Genomic DNA, 26,759 nt, shown 5'->3' with positions numbered 1-26,759 from the left:
AAATTTGGTCACCATTCATTTCGGCTCACAATCTTCAAAAAAAAGCATACATTTTTTGTAAATGTCCTTTTTTTCTGTCAAACTTATAATAAGAGAAACAGTAATATCAAAATAGAAAAAAAAAATTACAGAAATCAATTAAACTTATACAATTATTTAATTTATGAACAGCTTATTCGAAAAAAAACCAATAAAAATATAGTTCACCTATGATTTAAAAAAAATATTTCAATTTTAATGCCAAAAAATGGCATTTTTGCATCAAAGGGAGATAATTTAGAGCTTTTTCAATGATATTTACATTTTAAATGTCACCTGGGGCCAACACAGAAAGATTTTTTGGAATGATTTTTGTACCATATGATAAAGTAACAATTACTAAGGATAATTAATAAAATTTGTAATAAAAAATATATGTTTAATTTTTTTCTGAAAATCTTACACCCTCGAGCCTCCTTAAAGAACATGTATGTGCTTGTCCCAAGTCAGGAGCCTGTAATTCAGTGGTTGTCGTTTATTTGTGTGTTACATATTTGTTTTTCGTTCATTTTTTTACATAACTAAGGCGGTTAGTCTTCTTGTTTGAATTGTTTTACATTGTCTTATCGGGCCTTTTATAGCTGACTATGCGGTATGGGCTTTGCTCATTGTTAAAGCTGTACTATGACCTATAGTTGTTAATGTTTGTGTCATTTTGGTCTTTTGTGGATAGTTGTCTCATTGGCAATCATACCACATCTTCTATTTTATATAACTCAAGAATGTTGTATGCTACGCCCCATTATTTTTTAAACACATTACAGACAAACATGTACTGACATTCTTAAGGACAAAGGTAAACAACACCCTTTTGACCTGGTGGCAGGAGCATGAATTATGCATACACTTCTTAAAACAAAATTATACTCACTTGGTTTTTTCATATCCCTTTTGGTTGTACATTCTTTTTCTGAACCTTGTTCTAACTTTTTCTCTGGTTCTAGGTGTATCTGGTAGATCATTAATGAAGTTGATAACTTCTGAAACACTGTCCTCAAAAGTTTTGTCAGATGTGCTGCTCAGTTTGGTTGTATGGAGGACACTGGTTATCTGGTTCTACAATGATGAATAAATATGATAAAATGAATGATAATATTACAGAAAGAAATTAAGGAATAAGTTCTACAGTACAGTTCTGATGTACTGACATTCACTTAGTGTGACACACTATATTTTCAATGTCCAATAAACCATGAAATTTGGTCAGAACACTAATTTGACTTACAACTAATAAGGATCAGGAGCCTGTAATTCAGTGGTTGTGGTTTGTTAATGTGTTACATATTTATTTTTCGTTCATTTTTTTACATAAATAAGGCCGTTAGTTTTCTTGTTTAAATTGTTTTACATTGTCTCATCCGGGCCTTTTATAGCTGACTAAGCGGTATGGGCTTTGCTCATTGCTGAAGGCCATACATTTACCTATATTTGTTAATGTTTGTATCATTTTGGTCTTTTGTGGATAGTTGTCTCATTGGCAATCATACCACATCTTCTTTTTTATATGTCCTAAAAGTTTAAAGTAGCTGTGACTTAAACGTCATTGAAATCTACCTTGACCGGAAACTTTAACAAGAAAAGATGCAACAATCTTTACTGACAGAAAGATCTAGGAACATGGAAAATAGAGAACATAGAAATAGCAGATCATGGACATTTATTTTAAAACAACAAGAATTATCCATTTTGCCCTTAAAGGTCCATTTAAGGCCATAATTACATGCCCAGGTTCATCTTGCAATTTTCAGTGTTTGTATCCAATTTTTTTTTTTTTAGATGTGACCATAAGTGATAAATTGTCAGAAGTGATGTTGTAATATTAAAAATATGCGACAATCTTATCATTTTCTTGCAATAAATTGAAAAAACTTCATGAGACTTTCTATGAATTATTACTTAAACTCTTATATCAGTTTTAAAATTGAGAAAGAAAATGGGGAATGTGTCGAAGCGACAACAACCTAACCATAGAGCAGACAACAGTTTTGTATAATATGAGATTTAAATCTAATGAGTAATTATGACGTATGAAAGTTTTTACTCCAATTTTATGGTTCACTGACCTGACCCCTATTTCTGTTTACAGTTATATATATAGTCATTGTGCTGTCAGTTTATTTTTGATATATGAGTTTGGATATCCCTTTGGTACCTTTCCCCTCTCTATTCAGGTGCAGATCCAGCTATTTTTTTGCTCCCAGGGGGGTCGAAAACCAAGAAATATGTCTGGGCCTTTTATAGCGGACTATGTGTGTGGGCTTTGCCCATTGTTGAAGGCCATACAGTGAACTGTAGATGTTAATTTCTGTGTCATTTGGTCCTTTTGAGAGTTGTCTCATTGGCAATCATACCACACCTTCTTTTTTTCTATTAAGGGGGCTTGCAAGTCTAAATAATTTTTTTTTTTCAATCAAAGGATTTCACTATTTTTCTATAAATAAATTATCCTGTTCTTAATGGAAATAAATAAATAAAAATATGGGGTCACTGTTTATTTCAGCTCACAATCTACCTTTGAAAGCAGCATGCATTTTTTTTAGGTACTTTAAATACAGAAATTATTGTGAGGTTTTTATTATTGCGATTAATGCGACAGAGTTGTAAACGCAATAATTAAAACTCACTTTTTGTAATATTTTAACTGAATAAAGCATGACTTTTCTCAAAATCGTAAAAATCAAAATCACATTTAAGTTTAAAATGACAAAATCGCAATCATACACATGCAATAATTTCTGAATTTACAGTACTTTTCTGTTGAACTAATAGGAGAAAAAAAGGGTAAAATTGAAACAAAAAAAGAATCAAACTACAGAAATGGTTTAAATCTTACAATATTAAGTTTAAGATCAGTTCATTTGAAAAAAATATAGGTCACTAATGAGGTAAAAAAGTTATTTTAATTTCTATGCAAAATAATGGCATTTTTTACCAACGAGGGAGCTTTTTTAATTATCTAAAAATTTTAAAAGTCATCTGGGGCCAAAACAACTGTTTTAAAGTAACAATTAATTTTAGATGTAATAAATGAAATGTTTAATGAAAAAACAAATGTTTCAATTTTTGCAGATTTTTTTGTACCGTTGCATGAGCCTCCTTAAGAACAAATTCCTAAACTGAATAATGAATATGTCATAAAAAGACAATATTTAAAGATCTTGCTTTTATATATTTAAATTATACAATCTTGTATCATTTTTGTCATTTAAGCATTTTGAAATAAATATGTTCACTGCAATTATTTTCATTTTTTTCTGTGACTTTAAGTCCTTAGACTTCTTCCTGCTTACCTAAAAGTCACATAGTAACATTTGAGTTTCCTTGATAAATTTTGAATCTTATTTTGAATCTTTTTAATTTTATTTCAAATTAACTATTAGGAGATGCTCATACAATTTTACCAAAAAAACCTGTTGAAAAATATTAATCATTAATATAAGAAGATTAAATAGGTATCTGGAACTTACTCAGTATATTACACCTATTTATTCATAATCATAATGAAATGTATTCCTATTCTTCATTATTAACAAAAGCTAGGAGTAAATTTTTATCAACGAGTTCAATACTTTACAAATAGCGTACAAGGTTAAGTTGAAAAAAAGTTGGATTTTTTTTGTATGTGGAAAGAAAATTTCAGGTGTATTAATTTTCTCTGACCCAATACATTTGTAGTTTCATATCTTCATGCCGTAGGCAAACATTATCCATTTGAACCATAATCTTTATAAAAAAAAACTTAGTATTGTTTAAAGTTTTCAAGAAATAAAATTAATTCATGGGCCAAACAATTTTATTTCAAATATCATTCATTAAGTTATAATTCAAAATTAAGTGAAACCTTAATGGCATGTAAAGAATAAACAGATTTATTTAAAACTAAGAAAAATTTCTCCTTAAATACAAAATATCAAAGTACCCTATCATTAAGTGTTTTAAGCATTTAAAATAGTGATCCTCAGTATAATAATAATGATAGTCCCAGAAGTGTAATATGCATTAAAAGAAAGGCTTCATTATTTTTTCATAATTTCATCATAATTTTTCCAATTCATTTTATTTTACTTTAATTACATTTTAATTCACTCGTTTGTAATTTTCACACCTTTAAATCATCAGTGTACAATTGATGAAGGTAAGAGTTTAATCTTATCATTTTGATCTTAATTTACATCCACAACCTTGACATCTTTATTGCACAATATATTAGATCTTTAAATTTTTTCACACCTTTCGTGTATTACCTATAGTTAAAACTTTTTGCAAAATAAATTTTATTACTTCATCAACCTGATCAAAGGTAAATATTTTTTTTAATCCTTTGATTGATGTTTTTTTATCAAATCATGAAACAGCATCATTTTACTTTTACCTATGTTTAAAAACTCATTGGCCAATCAGATGTCTTAAACACAAACATAAGCAATGCCATATAAATATAACTTCAATTATTTAATTGAAATCCATATCTCAGTCACGTCTCAGTCCTTACAGCTGAACGGACGTGCTGGGTCAGCTCTCCTTTACCCGCTATCTTCGATGAGGGTTTATTGCTAGATGGTCAACGACATACTACTAAGATGACAGAAACCAATCCATGCCGTACAGAGAGACGTAGTAGTAGGCGTACCCGCGTTAACATGCCTCCAAAACCATTGTCTATTATGGGGAGTGTCATGCCGATTAACGTCCGAGGGCTGTATCCTAGGCTGTTGGGTGATACGACCTACATTTCACTGCCTCAGGGCTTTGGTCCTGATAACGCTTCCTGTCATCTTAGAACTACGTCCACGATTCATCTACCAGTACTCCATCATCGAGGCTAGCGGGCTGCCAAGCTGACCAAACTGGCCCTGAAAGCAGCCGTTGTGAAGTAAAGAAAACAACAAAAATAGTCAAAAAGTAAAATCAACTCACCAAAACCAAGATGGCGGCCTCCATTCGGCGTCCTTTGCTACCCGTTCCTGACCCACGGCACAAAATATTTAAATGCTCACCAATCGTCTTCGGGCACCGAGCCGACCGTGCGAGGGCTGAAAGGCCAGTCAAGGTCGTTAAACACCACCACATATATATAATCCATATCTCATAATCCTGTCAGTGCATAAATGTTAATCTTGTTTCTTGTATTAAACTATGGGTGTTGCAGTTCCTTTCAAATATGGTGAGTAGACTTAATTTTTTTAACTCATACTTGAATATAATTATACTGATTATTATATACACTGCAGAGACAAAACTAAATAGATTTTGATGTTAATTTATGGTTAAAAAATTAAACAATTAGTGAGATACCTTTGAAAAGGCTTTTAAAATATCTAAAGAATAAATAGGGTCACAGTTAAGGCTATTATACAAACAGCAAGATACACAAGTAAATTCCTTCAGAAAATGCCCTCTTTCAGAGTCGCTTCCCCTCAAAATGCATTTTCAAACAAAAAACATTGTGCTATATATATTATAATAATCCTTAAAAACTTGTAAAAATATGAATATACGAGTTAAAACTTTGGCAATTTTTCTTCTAAATGAAAATTCACATTTAATTATCTTGAATTCTTGACATACAATGTATCAGTGTATGAAACAAACAGAAATACAATTTATTTCATCTTGATCATAATATAAGTTTTTTCATATTTAAATTGCAGTCACCCCCACAAGTGTCAAATATCAGGAAAATGAGTTCCATATATCCTATCAATATTTTTAGTCTTTTTTTTCTGCAATAATGTTTCCAAATTTATAGTATAAATTTTCTATTTAAGATTTTTCAAATTTCACTTTTGTACATATTTGTAAAGAATCAAAATTAAGTTCTTTCATATTTAAAAGCAGATGTGGTATGATTCATTATTGCCAATGTGACAATTCTCCACAAGAGACCAAATGTCACTTAACTAAATAATCACTGTACAGTCTACTACAATGAGCAAAGCCCATATTGCATAGACGGCTATAAAAGGCCCAGAATTGACAAACTTGTGTAAGTTACAGCATGTACAATTCAGTTTTATTTCATGGATTTAAAATATTTAAATATTCAAAGTTTTAAGTGCATGGTATCAGAACTGAAAATATATATATATTTGAAGGTCATAATACTGCCTGTTTTACCTAAATAGCTTATAATTTCTTCAATTACAATTCAAAAAGTATTTAAAATTAGCAGGTCATTTAAATAAATATCGACACATAAACAAATAAAACATTTTTAGATATTAATTTGTATAAATGGGGCTTAATGCTAAATTGAAGTATTTGATTATTGTTGAAGGCTAGGCAATGTCAGTCACAGTCACCTTCCCTATAAGAACAATTCTAATTGATAAATTTCTCATTATCATGGCTTGTCCTGAATATGTATATGAACTACCACTGATTGTTTAAAGCTAATCCATAATTTGACCCCTATTGGATAACTTTAAAACTTAAATTATACTTTTTTAAATGCTAGAAAATGGGGGAAAAACAATAATAAATTTATATATTTATGATTGCTGAATGTTAAGATTTTCTGATTATGGTTTATTCAGGCTGATCATCATCTTTTCAACTTTAAATGTGTTCTTTCTGTTGATATACAATGTACAAATTGTAGTATGCTTCTGAATGGTAGTTTTGATCATGCTAAATTAGTACCAGACTAATACAGTATAATAGTATGTTACTTTCTTTCATTGAACACTCTCTATAACGAATGCATAGACCATTATCAATCATACTGATAACTTATTAGTTTGAAAATATCACTTCTAAATGTATGAGAGGATATTTCTGATATGATAAGACTTGTTTTACTTTCTAATAGAAATAAATAATATTAAGATCACATCTGACAATATCTAATCCAACATTCTTTTGATTATAAATGTCTTTAATACAAATTTCCTTTTTTAAAATATTGGTTAGAATTTAGTTTAGAAAATAAAAGTACTTTTTTTTTTAGAACAGACCCTTAATTTTTTATATTTTTTCAAAGTATGATAGTATTACTACATCTATCATGTCTATACTAGAATGCAATATTACTTTTATTATGTTCAACTGATACTCTTAATTAAAGGTCTAGTAAAATATAAAATACATAATTGTCTTACCTGTAATAGCTTAAAGGCAGTTGTCTTTGGTTTGAAGTAGTCTTCAGTAGTCATGTTGAGAACTAAAATATCAGTCTGTGTACCAACACTTTCTTTGGTCAGATTACAGGCACACACTAGTCCAAAAGCCATTTGTACAGCACAGCACTTGCATCTTAGATCACATTTTGGTGGCTGATCTCCTCTGTCAGATTGTGTATTAAAGTTCTGTAGTGTGGCCATAGTTATGTCTTGAGAGGAAGGATTCAGCATCTGAAAATTAAATAAGAAATTTGCAATGTAAATTAAATCACTTTTGTATGCATAATAAAATATTGAAACATGATAATAATTTCAGTGAACTCTTAAAAGATTCAGTAAATTAAGACTTGAGCATAGACATCCTTTTTGATAGACTATTTTATTATCTCAGTCATAGCAATTATTTGAGTATTTTGCCTTTGTAATAGAACAATAATAATTAACTAAGAAATTGTTATTTGCCGGAGATGCGGAGATGTACAGAAATATCACAGTCAAGAGTACTACATACATGTACAAGTTACTTTTATTTTATTTATTTAAAGAATTTATTAGTAAGATACATGTACTTTTAAAAATATACATACAACTTTGATACAAGTGTATTTTATTTTATTTTTCTAATATATTATTTTATTGGCTAATTTAGTTACATGTATGTACCATAGACATTAAATTTTTTAACTTATATAAGTAAAAAAAGTCAAACTATCTAAATTTCTTTGAGATTTTTTTATCAAACATGAGTGTCTGTCCTTTACCATATGTTTACAGATGTCATTATTCAACATGTATGTTTAATTTTATCGACAATGAAATTTGAATCTAACAAAATTTACTTATAAGTAGACACAAATAACTTGTACTAGAAGTACCCCTGTACTAGAAGTAACCATGACTGGTTTCTTGAAAACAAATGGTTGTTTTTATAATGACATATTATTGCAAAATGACTTATTAATTTTAGATATAAATGGTTAATATCAATGCTAGACCCTCACTTCTCACCATTTACACAGACACCAGTCTTTAGTGTAACCATCTTAACTGTTTTACCCTGGACAAAATAGTTTTAAGTTTATTTATCATGTTTATTTAGCTAATTAACTATATATATATATAAATATACTCTTTAAACAAAAAGTTCATATTTCCCCATCTCAGAGTTTTAATTTCATTCTTGTTAGTTGTTTGTATTAAGTAATTATCAACACAAATTATCATAATACATTGTTTGAAAATTAAAAAAAATCAGATTTATATAAAGAAATAGGATGAGGTTAATAACAATAAAATTACAGATGGAAACAAGGAATGTCACAGAAAAACAACCCGACCAAAGAGTAAAAATTTATTTGTGAAAGAAAAAAGTAGCACAACATGTTTACCGGTACATGTATGCATTGGTAAAAGAGAAAGCTAATAAATAATTATGACTTTTGAAAAAGGGAGATGGTACAAATGGGATAATCTCTGTCAAAAATATATAAAAAGTACTAGATTTGGCAACACTATATTTGTCTACTATAATGCCACTTCTGAATTTCATGTTTAATTGTCGACTTAATTCCACCATATGATAATACAATGTAGATACTACTTTTCGAAACACTAGTGTGATTTTGCTGGGAGCAAATAAAAAGAAAATTATGCCTGTCAATATTTATTATTAAAAAAAGTTCTCGCTTGGCTTTAATTAATGGGAAAAAAGTCCTTGCCCTGCTTAAAAAAACTAAAGTACACATATGATATTTTTTTACGAAATCAATAATACATGTACATATCAGAGTTGATATTTCAACTAAAATGCATATATATTTCAATATTATAAAGACTTAATTTTTGTGAAGGAAGTCAACTTAGGAGCACTGTGATTGGATCCAAGGGTACAATATTTTTTTTATCTATCTATGAGTCATCTGTAGTTTGTATATTTCCAAATTCAATTTTGAAACCTTTTGAAATATTATATAAATATTCATTAATTTGGTGTTAAATGACCGTGGGCATCAGACTTCAGTTATGTTTTTACTTTTTTGAAGCTTAGTACATTTGATTTTTATCACAAAGTATAGAAATGTTTCACTGAGAACATTAATACTGTTTCGAGAAAAAAGTCCAAAGTCATCATAATACGTCAAATTGATGGGTAAATAATTAAACTGTATATTCGGATTTCAATATAAGCTATATTGTATAAACTGCACCAAACTATTGTTCTTTTGTATTTGTTTTTACCTTTCACAATGATTAATTTAATTGGAAACTCAAGAATTCAAGTAGAAACAAATATTTTAACTGGGTTATTTGCCTTATATTTGCTTTGTAATTCCCTAAATGTATCACTTAGATATTTCTCTATAGCCATAATCTATTAAAATAAGAAATGTTAAATTGTCCATCTAAGAAAAAAAGAGACCAACCTGAGTTGAGGCTTAATTTGGATAGAATTTATATTCTCCTGTGTAAAGAATTGTTCACATTCTTGGCAATTCATTCAGCAAATATATCAATATCGCTTCATTTAGTAGTTTCTATCTTTTTTTTTTATATCAGGCATATATACATTTTTTTCATTTCAACTGTTTGCAAGGACTTTTGTTGGAGATTAATACTCCCAAGGGACATAATTCAGCTGTATCATAGATTACGTTGACATTCTTTTAATGCTCAAAAATTTAATTTTACACAGGTAACTTTTATCTAAAATAGGTGAATCTTCTGGAGTAAACAACAACTTTAAATGATAAATACTACTTCATAACGTTTGACCTCACGGGTGTAGTAAAATTTGTTGATTGATGCATGTGGCTATTCTAGTAAATGAATTAATCTACTAAGCGAGAGCACTTAGCCCTTTTTGAAAGGCTAATGCTTGTTTATAATACAATTGAAATTATTTTCTGTTTACTTTAAGCATTTGTTTACCATACGTTATGCTATGTTTAATTCACATCATATTTAGTTTTCAGATATTTTATTTATTACAGACAATGCTTAATAATAATGTACTATAAGCAATTTAATATTATTTATGCCCCACCCACAATAAAAGAGGGGCATTTTGTTTTCTGGTCTGTGCCTCCGTTCCTTTGTCCGTCAGTTAGTATGTCTGTGAGTTTGCTCGCACCACTTCAGGTTAAAGTTTTTGATCAAGGTAGTTTTTTAAGGAAGCTGAACTTGATACTAAGTACACTTGTTGTTTATGATATGATCTTTCCAATTTTAAAGCCAAATTAAACTTTTGATCACAATTTCATGGTCAACTGTTCAGAGAAAATGAAAGTGGGAGTTTAAGGTTTAAGTTTTTGGTCAAGGTAGTTTTTATTGAAGTTGATAACACAAAAACACACAAAAATGTATTGAAGCTCTGTATTAGGTTTTATTGGTTTACATTCAATTGTGCTTTTTTTTCTTTCATTTTTTTCACAGAAATAACAAATATGTGTATAATAAATAAGAACATTTAGACCTATAAACATAATGCATTCAGATAATGTATAAGTATATGAACTAACAATCATCCTCAAGTCATTGATTTGTTAAAGTGCTGTTATTCAATTTGATTTTAAAAAATATAGTTTTAATCTTTTACACTCTTGATTTATGTGATATTGTGTTACAGAAATGTATTTGTATTTATTGCTCTGATAAGCATAATGTGCTTAAAGTTATAAAGAATTGAATAGAATTGAATTGATTTAATCAGTGGCGGATCCAGGGGGGGGGGGTTCCGGGGGTGCGCACCCCCCCTTTATTTTTGCCGATCAATGCATTTGTATCGGGACATGTTTTGCACCCCCCCTGCACCCCCCCTTTGCCCTGGGTTAGCACCCCCCCCTTTCGAAAATTCCTGCATCCGCCCCTGATTTAATTGTTTTAAAATGCACACATGAAAGGGTTATTAAAAAAGAGTGCACCCCCCATATGTTAGTTAATCAACTTTTCACCCCACTCATTATTCGCCTAAAAAAATTATGTGCCCCGTCCATGTTACAGTTTGCACTAGCCCAACCCTCATATAAATATTGCACAGTCCCTTATAGGCGCTTTATTCAAATTAATTTTCTATATTCAACACTAACATTGTATATTAACGGCATGGGACAAACTGGCTTAAGAATATATTTTTTTGTCATCTGCTTGACCATGATAATTTTTTAAAGAAAAATCATCCCCCTCCCCCATCCTAGTGGATAGTCCCTCACATAATTATCAGTGACTATAACAAATGAATATTGTCTACCTTTTTTGAAATAACTCAGAGTCCCATCTTATTATGCAAAAAGGTTACACAGGAAATTTTGTCCTTAGCTGCATGTCGTTCAGACGACAGAGCTAGAAGCTGATTCAAGGTGAAGGTTGAAACGTTGTATCATGTGACATTTTTTCTGTGTTTGCCAATCTCGTGAACATTGACAAACAGACAGATTGATTAGACAGATGGATAAATGTAGGATTTTTAGAGATTTTCTTCATTTGTTTTTCAAACAAAGCCTTTTCTAACTTTACCTCCTTATCCAGGTGAAAATAGAAATGGTAATGTTGCACTTAGGCCAACCATTTGATTAGGAGGGGGTGGTGGTTATAAGTTTGTTTACAGGTTTTGGAGAGAAAAAAATATTTGTTTTTGACCAGTAAATAGGATATGTATGTTGCATCCTCATGCAGCTGCCACTATGACTATGTGTAATATGATGCTAAAATTGAAAGAAAACAAATGGATTTTGGACTAGTCCCCAAAAATATAGATTGTTTTTGCCAAAGAAAAAAGATGTTTGTCTTGAATTGAAATCCCCCTCCCGATAATCAAAAGGTTGCAGCCTCACAAAACACAGCATAGTTATTTATTTAGTCAATATTTATAGTGAAAAGAAAAGTGTCCATTTCAGTAGCAGATCTAGAAATGTTCACAAGAGGGGGTCCACTGACTAACTAAGAGGGTCCCTGCCTCAGTCATGCTTCAGTGATTTATATAAGCAATCAATTTTTCCCACAAAAAGGGGGGGTTCCCTATGTAAAACCCGCTTAATCCACCCCTGCTTTTCAATGATTTTTTTTATTTATACTTGTAGTGCATTTCTTATCAGGGTTCTCTCTAAGGCAAGTCAATGAGTCCCAGACTCATCAAAATCAGTTAAGACTCATCATGTTCAAACTTGCAATTCCAAAGATGCATTAAAATTGTAAAATTTATTGTATATACTGCAGGATTGATCACAAATTTATCTCTAAAGTTTAAATTAATCTAAATTATTTGAATTTTTCTTGCTCTAGTATTATCAAGGGGACTGCAATTATGTATAATAAAAGTACAAGAAATTATATCACTGTGAAACTGGCTAGAGAAAGTTAAATGTGAAAAGAAGTATCTGTGACTATAAGTTTGTTTACAGAATATACAAAATAATAAGAGGCATTATTGAATGGTTTGATTAAATGACATTCAAGTGAAAGTAACTTTCTACTAGTCTTGTTATATTAGTGATCTGAAAAGTATTGTTAGTTAACTTAGTTCTCATTTTATGCTATTTCTTCAGTTTTTCACTGTTAGGCTATAAGGAGGCCCTAAAAATGTTCATTTGTATAACATAGCAGGGAGATAACTCTTTAAAATCATTTGAATATTTAAATCACATTCAACACTTGTTTTAAACACAGAATACATATGTAATGTTAACTGGAAGAAAAACTAAGTCCATTCGAATGTAAAATATGGACATAATGGATTTATTTTTTACAAAATTTACTTCTGGATATTATCTTATGATCATAAATAAGCTTCTGTCCAATTCCTGTACAAACCAAGGATAGTTTAAGAAAGTTATTAAAATTTTAAAAACTTTAACCACAGAGTGAATGTAATGTTTCCCCGCAGAAAAACTGAGTCCATTTACATGTAAAATATTGAAAAAATGGAATTTTATTTTTACAAAAGTTTCTTCTGGATACTATCTTATGATCATAAGGTCCAAGGACACAGTTATCTTCCTTTGGTTTTCGTTGTCTACGAATATAGTCCCTAGTGTAAACAGTGTATAACTAACATGTTTTATTTAATACACTTTCCCAATTTATTTCTTTATATTAAATGCATGAAATATTAAGTAGGGGGATGTAATTCATGTCAAAAAAATTTTGGTGCTGAAACTTTTTGTTAAGTAGTGAATTGCAGGGATGATTCCAGGTTTTTACAAATGGGTCCCTTAAATATCAAATTGGGAATTTTTTTATGCATACAATATAAGACGAAATAATATATCATTTTCCTGTAAAAACGGAAAATGAATATTAAGTTAATTTCTTCTGTACACTGATTGAAGAAATTATTGGATTCAGACCAGGGTAGTTGTAATACATGAATATCATTGCATATGATGCACTATCATCTTAACTTTGGTAAACGAGGCCTATTACAAAAAAACATATATACCACAAGTACCAGCTAACATAAACCTATGGCAAGCCCTTTAGCTATTTATTCGAATTTCAAATTATCTCATAATATATATGATATCTCATATAATATATAAGATTTATTTAAGATATCTTAAAGTATATGAAATATCTTGTAAATATGTTTTGTATAAGATATCTTATTTAGTTCATTCAATATCATATTGAGAAAATTATATGAGATATCTTATAAACTACATGTATAAGACATCTCATAAATTATTTCAGATATCTCGTGAACTATATAAGATATCTTATAAAGTTTATAAGATATCTTTCAAACTATATCAAATATCTAATGAACTATTATATAAGATATCTTATAAAGTTTATGAGATATCTTGAAGTTAGATTAAATAGCAAAACGGCTTGCCATATTAACCAGTGAAAAAAAATTAAATATATTTCAAATAGAACTGGCCAATTGTTGAATTAAGAAAAGCAATTACAAAAGTATATATATATATATATATATATATATATATATGCTTAATTGATAAGTTATTTAAAGCAATTGAACCAGTGAACTTTAAAATTATTTGGATCATTTTCATATCTTTTGAAACAGTTCCATAATGATGACATCGTATTTAAGGGGGGGGGGGGGTCTCATTTCATGAATGGCACTAAAAATAATTTCACAATGATTTAAATTATATTAAATTTTTATACGACCGCAAAAATAGAAATTTTTACGTCGTATATTGCTTTCACGTTTGCGTTGTCGTCTGTGGCGTCCGAATAATTTTAGTTTACGCATTCTAACTTTAGTAAAGGTGAATAGAAATCTATGAAATTTTAACACAAGGTTTATGACCATAAAATGAAGGTTGGGATTGGTTTTGGGAGTTTTGATCCCAACATTTTATGAATAAGGGGCCAAAAAGGGCCCTAATAAGCAATTTCTTGTTTTTCGTTCTATAACTTTAGTTTAAGTAAATAGAAATATATGAAATTTTGACATAAGTTTTGTGACCACAAAAGAAAGGTTGGGATTGTTTTTGGAAGTTTTGTTTCCAACAGTTAAGGAATTGGGGACCAAAAAGGGGCCCAAATAAGCTTTTTTCTTGATTTTAGCACCATAACTTTAGTATAAGTTTATAGAAATCTATGAAATTTAAACACAAGGTTTATGACCGTTAAAGGAAGGTTGGGATTGATTTAGGGAGTTTTGGTCCAAACAGTTTAGGAAAAAGGGGCCAAAAGGGTCCAAAGTTAAACCATTAGAAGATCAGATCATAATGTTTTGCACAGATGTTTCCAAAAGAAGCAAATGTGATATGATTGCCAATGAGACAACTCTCCAAAAGCTACCAAAATGACCAACTATAGGTCACTGTATGGCCTTCAACAATGAGCAACACCTATACTGAGATGAAATTGTTTTAATAAACATCAAAAAGGATATTTTATAATTTACAACCTATATTCATGGAATGCAAGAAACATGTTGAAAAATTAATTATAATTACACAGAGAGTGTTCATTTAATAAATATCTGTTGGTCTATCAGCATGATATAAGTATCAAAAACATTTTGATATGAACTACCATCAGAATATCATCAGTTAAGGATGTTTGCTGCTCAGATTCAAAATAAATAACTTTCCAAAAACTAGTATGTATTGATAGGGGTTAAGTTGAGGATTAAAAAAATCAAAAAGAATATAGGGGTCAATGTGATTGTTTTTGAGATATTAGCCATTGGAATTTTGGCCAGAAATGTTCTTTCTTGACTTTTCTAGCTTTACCATTGACCAGTTAAAAGTTCTCAAAAACTATTTAATATAATTAAGATTTATAAGACTGTCACAAATGGCTTATAATTATACATGTATAAGATTTATACAAAGAAAAAATGGGGGTTCATGGTCAAATTTTTTTAAGGCATTCAAATGGATAAAACCAGAGGATTTCAAAAGCTGACAAAATTTCCAAAACATGACAAGCAAACATCCTTAAATATAATTGAAGACAATTTTGGTAAAAAAAATTTGTATCTCAAATTTGATACTAATGTTTAGGTTAATCATGGATCATAGTTAGACTATACAAATCATTGTTTAAATCAAATATTATACAATTATGTTAATTATCAAGATTTTTTATACTTAACAACATCAAATTGCAAAATAGGGCCTTGCTTATGCTCAGAAAAATAAAATATGATATATAAAGCAAAGCAACATTATCTGATTATTAGAAAATATGATAAAAAAAAATAACTTTACTTTTAAAAATGCAATATTCATGTTCATATTCATAAACAGGTGAGAAAATAATGAAACTAAAATGAGTTGAAATGGTTTATTGGGTCTATAATGGTTGTGTTTGAATATTATTATTTTATACAGAGTAATTAACACTCCTCCCCTCTTTTTCTATCTGTCCTCCCAAATAAAAAACCGAAATAAGTAACTTTACTAGACAGATTTTGATGCCTTATATTAATTATTCACATGTTAATTATTTAAACTAATTACTATAGTGTATTTGCAACTCACCGTATTTTGCTGGTATGACATCTGACTTGTTGATCTACTACTAGTTGGCAGAGAATAAGTTGGCTGGTATTGATGCATTATCTGGTTGTTACTTCTCACATTGTTAAGATGTGTAAAGGTTGGCTGGTAGTGACGTTGATATTCCATGTTGACAAGCAAACAATGATGTGCAAGAATTCAGTTTTACTTTTTATATAAGGTTAAAAAGATGATAATTGATTGGTTAAACATCTACTTGTGTTTTCTATTTGAAGTTTTACAGGTGTTATAATAACGATGAACATGGCTTCAATGCCAAGCTGACATGTGTATAGCTCTTGTAAATAGAAAATGCCATTTCTATTGTGTTTTTAATTTTATGATTGGCTTTGTGAAGCCATTCAAATATATCCTGATAGGAAACTTCAAATGATGAAAGTTTTTTTGCAAATTCATTAAATGTTTGGATTGTTTTTCCTAATTGCTATCAAAACAACATTTAAATTATTTTACTATGTATAATACATTTGAAATGTTGTGTACAAATATATTTGCAATGTTAATGATATACATTAATTACAATCAGAAGTTTTATGTTTATAATACATTTATATTTATAATTAAAGTGTTTTTGAATAAATATAAATGTAAATTATTTATTTTCCTGCATCCTTGTGCATTATATGTAAAGCGGTTTTGTGTTAACATTTTTAAATAGTACTATTAACTTTAAAGTTTATAGCCCTAACAAGTAATATTCTTTAATATATGATTATGTGAAACAATTTATTTGCAAAATTTGTCAAATAAAAATTAATTCAACAGAATCAAAAGACTTGGTAATCTATGAAAATCCACAGTCAGTCTGTGGATGATGAGATTCACTTAATTTCATTATGTCCAAGAAAAGCTAGATTATAACTTAAATTTTACTTTCAAATTCTACACAAAATTAAAAAAGTATAAAATTTAAGCTTAACCTTTAGAAAGCATATTTCCATAATTTTTACCTTGTTATATTCATATGGCACATAACCATGACAAGAGCACCAGAACTAGTACAGCAATTTAGTAGGTTGATTTTTTTAATTTTGTTTCATAATTATTTATTTTTTATATCTTATCAAAATGACTTTTTTTCCTTGAGGTTTTGTGACTTTTTTTTGTTTATGTTTCTACTCTATATTAAACAAACCAGTACATGTATTATTAAATGTTTTTAAAATTATAAACTTAAAATTTAAAAGCTCATTAATTGGTAACCGTATGTATACATAACAGCCACTAAAGAAAAAATATGTAAATGTTTGAAAAATTTACATTAAGGCCATATTACAAATTTTCCACATTTTTAATGAAAAACAGGAAAATATGGGCTAGTTGTCTTCTCAAGAAACACTCAGATCTCATGCATCAAGGATTTGTTAGACTAACTATACAAATTCTTGAATGCATCAACAAAAAAATCTTTTGATATAATTTTTGTTTTTCAATTAAAATAATTGACAAGAAGATTAAGATTGTTTAAAAACTGATACACTGTGGTCTTGATCCAAATGTGTTTTTAAATTATAAACTTTGTTTATAACTTGTATAAAAACACTAATCCTATCCTATCCACTGGAATTAATGGTTAAAGTTCAGTTTATAATTTTAGTTCAATTAGTCCAGTCAAACTAAATTTTAACCTCAAACTAATTGCAACAGATTTTTTAGCTCACCTGGCCCAAAGGGCCAAGTGAGCTTTTCTCATCACTTGGCGTCCGGCGTCCGGCATCGTTAACTTTTACAAAAAATCTTCTCCTCTGAAACTGCTGGGCCAAATTAAACCAAACTTGGCTACAATCATCATTGGGGTATCTAGTTTAAAAATTGTGTCCGGTGTAAAAAGTGAAAATTCTTTGTATCAGACCATACTGTCTGCTTAAACAGTTGAATGTAAGAGCCTTTTTGTGCTCAGATTTATTGCATCATGTCACCTGAGTATAGAAATGATAGAAAAGAAACAAATTTTTATTTCCTATAGCTCAAATATGCATTTTTAAATGTAAATATGTGCTACGGCCTAAATTGACCCTAAATTATTTTTAGTCTTACTTGGCCTAAGACCCTTTTAAATTAATATGATGTTATTTGTAAGTGTTCTGTCCATTTAAAGTACATTAAATACATATATAACATGTATAAGGATTATTTCTAATCAAAAAGCTTCACAAATTTAAAATTGCTGGAAAATATTACATCTTTATATAAGGTCCCCCTTCATTGGAAAACCTCCATTTTTAGTCATAGGCTCATATAAAGTTGACTTTTGAATAATTATGCTAAGTCTGATGTATCAAATGAGTAATCTATTGCTTTAAATTACATGACATATTATATATATAGGCATTTTGAAAGTATTTTTTTGCAATATTTAAATTTTAAAAGCCTCAAATGTTGATAGTTGAAATTTCTCAATTTTAACGTCTGAATTTAACGCGTAAAGTTGAATATAGAATTAATCATAATGTCTTTAATATATATCCTATTGCTATGAAACTTTGTAAGCAGTCTTAGAATATATTAAGCTTTAGTCATACCAAGTTTTATTAAGATTGGTAAACTTTTTCTATCCTATTAGGTCCGAGTACACAGTTATCGTCCTTTGATTTTCGTTGTCCACGAATATAGTCCTTATTGTGGACAGTGTGTTACTTGTCAATTTTTGTTATACCCCTTCCAAATTTATTTCTCCATGTTTTATGCCTCATATAGCAAGTTGGGGGATGAAATGACACTGTAAAAAAATTTGGGTCATAAATATTAATGTTAAGTAGTGATAAGGTTCAGCTGAAAAGGTCACAAATTAGCACTTCGGAAGCTGTCAAAACATTTCAAGTCCCCTTAACATAAAATTGTCCATATTTTGAGTAAGAGCTGATGAAGTTTTCTATAATTTTGATATAATTTGTCCCAAAAGTAGTACAGCACACTGTAAAAATATTATTTAGAAAGCGCAGGTGGAATTTTTTTAATTTTTATTTATTGTCCATAAGAAATGCACTACGAAATAACTGTGTACTCGGACCACTTGACATGTTGAAAAATTCAATAAATGGTAAAAAAATGAATTACAAAAATCTAGGTAATAGCTTGATAAAAGATATGAAAACACCTTTAGAGTTGTTTGTTATACTCTAAAGACCGCTAAAAAATCAAGAATCAATACATTCTGATGAATAGAAGCGGAAAAATTATCATTTTGTATCAATTTTTATTGATATTTCTACCATTTTTGTAAGAGTTTTTTAAGTCTTCCTTGAGTAAAATTTATGGGAATTTTTCTGTGTATATTTGGGGTATAATACTAAAGATTAAAAGTTTAGAATCTTCTGTTGCAATTACTTTCAGGTTTGGGTCAAATTTATGCTAGATTTACTGGACTAAATTGTTATTTTTGATCGGGTTGTTGTCACCTGGACACATTTTCCATTTAAATTCTCTATTTTATTCTCAAGTCATTTGCATGATCCATATACCACTGCAGTAGTTACAGTCATTTTTTTTCTCTATTGCAGGATGACATCATCAACATCTTTGTCATATGAAGTATACAGCCATACCATCACCTTAATGGATAACTTGAAGAGACAATGCACATGTTCAAAGTGTAATGGAAAATTTGTCAACATTAAGACTTTCCGAGCTCATTCAAAGAAAATCCATAACACCCATGCTGAAATATCAGACACTCATAGAGAACAATCTAAGATTGTAAGAGAGTCTAAGGAACTTTTTAAAAAAACTTTAATTTTAAATCAGTCACTCCATGAAGGAACTAATAGAACTGTAAAAGATGCCATAGCCGAACATTTATTCATATTTTCATCTAATAACGGAATGTCAAAGACAGCTTTGTCACAGTATCTTTACCACGAAAAGTGTGTTCTACCACAACCAAACAACCTGCCATCCACTTATTGTGAAGCTGTCACTATTATTCAACCATACCTGATGCCAATAGAAAAATTTAAATGCTGTACAAATGACTGTAAAATTTTTCCTATCAGCAGTACCATTCTTGCCTGTCCAGACTGTAATGAAAGTTTGGTGTTTTCAAACAACAGGAACAAAAAAACATTCCAATATATGCCTATAGTACCACGCATAGTTCGTTGGTATGGAACTAGGAACCTGGCAAAGATTCTTTATGCCAACAAGCTTAACACAACTGGCAGGCTAAGCAGCTACACAGATGGCAATATATTTCGACAACAGATGACAGATGGAGTCTTCAAAGATCAGCAACAGCAGAACTGTGTGCCATTGGCTCTTTTTGCTGATGGTGTGAATCCAAATAAGAACCAAACAGTCCAGAAGTCAATATGGCCTCTCATCATCACCTGGATAACACTCCCACAAGAAATGCGATATATTTTAGGACCAATGATGTTTGCAGGTATTGTTCCAGGCTATGGTAGAAAAGAACCAAAATCACTGGACCCTTATATTAACGTTTTAGTTGACGAACTTTTATCAAACATTGAATGTAACTTGTATGACGCCTACACAGATGCACCAGTAAATGTAAAGATTGCTTTATTACAGTATTTATGTGATATACCAGCTTTTTCTAAACTTTTACACTGTTCTGGTCAAGCAGCTATTCGTGCTTGTTTTTTCTGCAAAGATACAGGTGTCCATAGCAGTTCCGTGAATAAAGTATTGCACATATCGAACAGAGAGTTTTTACCCACAGATTCGCCATTTCGGAAAGACAAGACATTATTTGCCAAGAAAACTGAAGAGGTTGCTCCCAAACCACAAGCATATTCAAGGGAAGAAGAAATGGAAATAAGAAAAGAATATGACAAAAAAAAAAACAATAACCAAAAATGTAAACTACAAAAAGAAACTGGATTTAAAGGGATACATCCACTTCATCGCCTACCATATTTTGACAGGGTGCATCAGATGCAACCAGATGGCATGCACACATTAGCAGATGTCATCAGCAACATTCTTGATCTGATAACAGGCAAATCTGATGGACCTAAAGTTCGCCAGTGCGAAAAAGATTATAATCGATTTAAAGAAACCTGGCCAAAAAGACCATCATTATCAACAACCGAATGTGAGAGACCATCCAAACAGGCAAAGAAATCATCTGTAGATACAGCTGTTCCTGAACCAACACCAAAAGCGCCTCCTTTACCAGCAGCTCCTTGGTTACTAACAAAACAGGATGTTAAATTAGCTGACAACAGAGCAAAGAGTGTTAAATACCCTAAAGGCTTTGATTATACTCCTGCTGACCATTTTACCAGAGCATGGACACTGCGTACAATGCATGGCAAACAACAGGTATTGATTATAAAAATATTTTATTTAATGAATTAGATATGAATACTGTAAGTTCAGAAATTGTTGCTTGCATTTATTATTGCACCTTTTTTGGGGGACTAAAATGCAATTTAGATTTTAGCAATATTTAGAAAAATCCTGTTTAATTCATATATATACAAAATTTCCAAAATGCAAGGTTAAGGTGGTACCTTATACTACAGGGAGATAACTCTTTTAAATCGACGAAACATTTTAGAGTGTTGTGTTGTTAAAGGAATATTGAGCTTCTCAATGATCAAAATTAGTGTTTGTCAAAGCAACCATTCAGGGGAGGGAATAATAACTCATAATTAATAATAATTTTAGATAACATTATAATTATTTGAAAGCTGGAAAAAAAGTATAACTTTTGTTTATTTCTGATATATATATATATATATATATATATATATATACTGAAAGTATGCCCTATATATCTAGTAATATATATCATTTCATCCAAATGCTTTGAATCTTTGTATTTTAACAAAATGCAGTTACCATGCACAAATGCTATGAAATATTCAATAAAGTGATCTAAAAACAAGAGGCTGTCACAACGACAGCAAACCGGATTTATTTACATTTATTTGTGTCCTGGCAATATCACAAGAACCATTACTGATGAATGGTGAAAGTGAAAATCATCAATATCAAATTTGACCTCCATTTTGTCATCAGTATCATCATCATTTTGAAATAATAATATTTGAAAAGCTTAGATTGAATGGTTCATGAGTAAATGCAACAACGTGAATTGAAACGCCATTTTACGATCTTTCAAGAACCATAACTCCTGAACAGTAAAATTCAAAATCGTCATTATGAAACTTGACCTCTATTTTGTCATCAGTAACAACATATTAAAATTTCAAAAGCTTTGGTTGAATGGTTCATGAGAAAATGCACGGACACGACGGAAAACACCATTTTTCAATCTTTCAAGAACCATAACTCCTGAACGGTAAAAGTCAAAATCGTCATTATTGAACTTGACCTCCATTCTGTCATTAGTAACAACATATTAAAATTTGGGAAGCTTTGGTAGAACAGTTCATGAGTAAATGCACGGACACGACTGAAAACTCCATTTTTCAATCTTTCAAGAACCATAACTCCTGAACGGTAAAAGTCAAAATCGCCATTATTGAACTTGACCTCCGTATAGTTGTCAGTAATAACATATTAAAATTTTAAAAGCTTTGGTTGAACAGTTCATGAGTTAATGCACGGACAACATTTGATTGCCGCCTTTCAAGAACCATAACTCCTGAACGGTAAAAGTCAAAATCGCCATTATTGAACTTGACCTTCGTATAGTTGTCAGTAATAACATATTAAAATTTTAAAAGCTTTGGTTGAACGGTTCATGAGTTAATGCACGGACAACATTTGATTGCCGCCCGCCCGCCCGCCCGCCCGGCCGCCCGCCGTACATCCCCAAATCAATAACCGACATTTTTGTCACAAAAATCCGGTTAAAAATGATTAACTTGAAGATAGAATTTAAAGGAAACCAATTACAAATATGTCAAGTTCCCTAAACTGAGAATTATTGAAAATATCAATTATGACAATTATAAATGTCATTAAAGATAAAAAATTATTTTGAACTTTTGATAAAAGTCAAATGTGTAAATATTGTATTGGGTTTATTAGAGTACAGTTAATTCAGTCATGACAGATACTTGTATGATATAAGTATTTTTTTTTTAGAACATTTGTTAATTCAAACTCAAATAATAGTGAATATTCTCCTTTTATTCATATTTATATAGAAAAATACTTTATTTCAGTTCGTAACCAAGAATATTGCAGCATGGTGTATCAGAGGCCTCCTAGCAAAGCCACAAGAAGAAACCTTATTCAATTTATTTGAAGTGATCAAAAGACTGACACAACCATCCTACACAACTGAGCAGCTTCAAGGACTTATTGAAGACACAAGTACAGCAGTGGTGTTACTTGAAAGGGATTTTCCTTTGACCTTGCAGGTTAGTTTATCTACTTAGATGTATGAGTTCTATATTCATCCGTATTTGCAATTGAAAGAATCAAGTAAACAATAATAATCTACTTTATCATTTTAATTATCTCACACAATTTACAGCAGGAGGCTTACAGTTAATATCCGTACACCCCTGATCAACCAAAATAAAGTTAATTCTTATAAGATTTCAAAACATTTTGTTGATGCCTCTCCTAGGAAATGTAAATGATAAAAAAACAATGAATTGAAACAAGATATTTTGTTTATTGATTAAAAAAGGCATGATTGTTTTAACCATTTAAATTAATTTAACAGTTTAAAAAAAAATTCTGCACATAATTAAAGATTGCTTACTACTACATGTACTAGCTGCTAAGGTAGATGGAGTTTTATTTACAGCCTTAATTGTAATTGTTCAATCAGATTGTAGATTTTTGCCTCATAAGAATTAGTATATTTTTATGATCTAATTTTCCAAAAGTATGCTTAGAGAGCTGAATAAAACAAATAATATCAGGCACTATTTATTTTAAGTACTTGGGGTGCTATCAACAGTTTTTTCTATGATGTCATATTTTGAGGGGCCATGCATAAGTGACCCTTAGTGGTGGACTGATTTATAAAGATACCTGTATAAAACTAGATATCACTGGAATCAGAATGTTCTTTAGCTTCTTATAACCTTGATAGAAAGTGTACTTTTATCATATTAAAAAAGAAGCCTAATTTGAACATAAAAAACCTGAAATCAGGTTATGTTCATACCCATACAGACGTGCACATTTTATATAATCAAAACTGTATGAAATTTATAGGTTTTAACCAGGCCTTTGAAAAGTACGGTCTCCTGCTCCGAAAACAGCTACAGTGGCTGCAAATATGTTTTAATTTTTCACTGCCTAAAAACAGGATGTTTACAGTGTTGTCTGCCTTCAAAACATGTATATTTAATATAATTTTTAAAATTATTTCAATATTCAACCTTTTTTAATTGAAAGCTAATTACTTTAGCATTAATTGAGTAAATAAACAGGGGTTTCCCTCCATGGTTATTTTTAGTCAGGGAATAACCCCTGTTGTTTATATGAAACTGTTTATAGCACCCTTATAAATGTATACATAATTTAAAAAAAAACGATTAAAGGGCAGATAAATTGCGGAATGATATAAAAATGCAACGTAAGAAAATGTCACATAATTTCAAAAAGCCAACTCTCTCAGTGACCAATTAATGGACTTTCAGTCTGTGCCAAACTGTTTTAGGGTTTGTCTGACCGAAAGAGAAATCTGGGTTTTTGTACATATATATTCAAACAAAATATTTCAAAATTTCTGTCTGTCCGAATGATTTTTTATCTGCCATTTTGTCGTTCAGACAGAGTTTGGGATACCCTTGACTTTGATGTTAATAATTAAACATGATGCTTGTTGAAATATCAATTAAAATAAGCACATTCAATTATTTCCCTTGCAATAATTTCCTTCACACACATCCTGGAGTTGTGTATAGCTGATGTGTTAAGTTTCATCAGTAACATCATAACAGACAGACACTAAACGAGTGTCAGTACTGTAGTCAGAATTAAGGTTTATATAATTTTCTTTTCAGATGTAGTACTATATAATACCGAATGAATTTATAATTTTTCATTTGTTTAAAATATTTTTATTTGTAGAATATCACAACACACCTGCTACATCATATCCCAGAGGGTTATGAAGACTATGGACCATTGTATGATAGATGGCTTTATCCTTTGGAACGAGCAAACAGTTGGGTGACCAGACAAATTTTACAACATGGACATGAAGAATCAACAGTGATGCAGACATACCGGGTAAGTTAAAACAGAATTGAATAACATAAAAAAGAAGATGTGGTATGATTGCCAATGAGACAACTGTCCACCAGAGACGAAAACATTAAAAACTATAAATCACCGTATGACCTTCAATAATGAGCCACAACGAGCAGACCACAACATCTTATATATAGATGATAGGTTATAAAATGAAGGCGTTTTGAGTTGCATCAAATTTTCATTTTGGGATTAAAAATGTATTGAGAAAGATGAATAATACTATGAAAACAATATGTGCAGAGTTATCGTCCTTGGACTTTGAAAATTCACTCAAATCATTACTTTCTACCTTTTTTTTTATCTTCTTTAAGATATTGACTTGATATTTGTTTGTACTTTACACCTTGACAAGTGATAGTCAAAGCATTTTGTTGCAGTGTAATGAAATTTTATAAGTAGGGATCTATGTTTTGCCTTACAATACGCTCAAAATACTTGGTGAAATTTGAATCAAGGTTCATATTAGCAAGTTATATTGTGTGTTGCATTTTCATAATTATCACTAAAATTAAACCATTAAAGACCAAAGAACGGTTTTCCACAAAAAACCTTAGCTCATACCAAACAACTTCTACTAAGGGCCCCATAAAATGACTAGTGTAAAACCATTAAAATAGGAAAACAACAGTCTAATTTTTATAAAAAACGAGAAATGAAAAGAAAAATGAACCACATCAACAAACGACAACAACTGAACACCAGGTACCTTATTTAAGACAGTTGTAAACAAATGCTTCAGGTTTAAAAGTCAACACATATGTTTTTAGTCTAACACAAGACGGACATGATTTATATGGTTGTCGCATTTTTCTTGAGATACTGCATATGAGGGTTCACATGAGCACCCTATATGTGATGGTTTTCAGCATTTAACATTATCTATATACAATTTACTGATTTGGCTTTCAAGAGTTAAGGAATACAGCCTTGTTAAGATACAATTTATCACATCTCATTCACTTACTCTAGTATGCATAAATTAATTTCCTTAATTCATATTTCAGATATACGATTGGAGCTCTAACAATATTTTGAGTGGTGAAATTATAAATTACAGCAGACAAACAAGTCTGTGTCGCTTGGCAGAAAAAGTAAACTCCATTCACCATCAAGATATATCTACAGCATCTACGAAAAGATTCATATTGCAAAGTGAGGATCTATCAATTCTAAAAGACAATTACAATAATATATATGACCAAAATTATGAGTTATTTGACATAGACCCAGTGGTCACATATCTAAAGTTCAGCCAAAGACAGGATGCCGAGTTAAAAAGACAAATTTTCTTCTCAACAACAGAGCATCAGACGACAGCATCACGCTCACATGACTATTGTGTTAGTGTTTCGCATAGGACAAACCGTCGCTTTGGCACAATTTCTAAGATTTTCAAACACAACCATCTAGATAAAGCTACCATGTGGGTAAAATTGGAGAT

General features: G+C 30.2%; 2 protein-coding genes and 1 long non-coding RNA gene across 3 annotated transcripts in view; 2 read left to right on the top strand and 1 right to left on the bottom strand.

Moving 5' to 3' along the window:
- LOC143074064 (uncharacterized) overlaps positions 1-26,759 on the top strand; it is a 367,901-nt gene that overhangs the window by 136,880 nt on the left and 204,262 nt on the right. The window lies entirely within an intron of this gene.
- On the bottom strand, positions 572-16,529 carry LOC143075984 (uncharacterized). The gene is made up of 3 exons (XM_076251595.1): positions 16,121-16,529; positions 7,140-7,391; positions 572-1,095 (listed from the first exon to the last, which is right to left on the bottom strand). The coding sequence occupies exons 1-3, from the start codon at positions 16,265-16,267 to the stop codon at positions 907-909; spliced, it is 588 nt and encodes a 195-aa protein (XP_076107710.1). The 5' UTR covers positions 16,268-16,529; the 3' UTR covers positions 572-906.
- On the top strand, positions 23,266-26,338 carry LOC143075985 (uncharacterized). The gene is made up of 3 exons (XR_012978495.1): positions 23,266-23,460; positions 25,133-25,294; positions 26,323-26,338. It is a non-coding gene; the product is annotated as an uncharacterized LOC143075985 (long non-coding RNA).

This window comes from Mytilus galloprovincialis, chromosome 5, assembly GCF_965363235.1.
Source record: "Mytilus galloprovincialis chromosome 5, xbMytGall1.hap1.1, whole genome shotgun sequence".
Taxonomy (NCBI): Eukaryota; Metazoa; Mollusca; class Bivalvia; order Mytilida; family Mytilidae; genus Mytilus; species Mytilus galloprovincialis.
The sequence above is the reverse complement of the archived record's forward strand: the minus strand, read 5'-3'. Positions and strand labels throughout refer to the sequence as shown.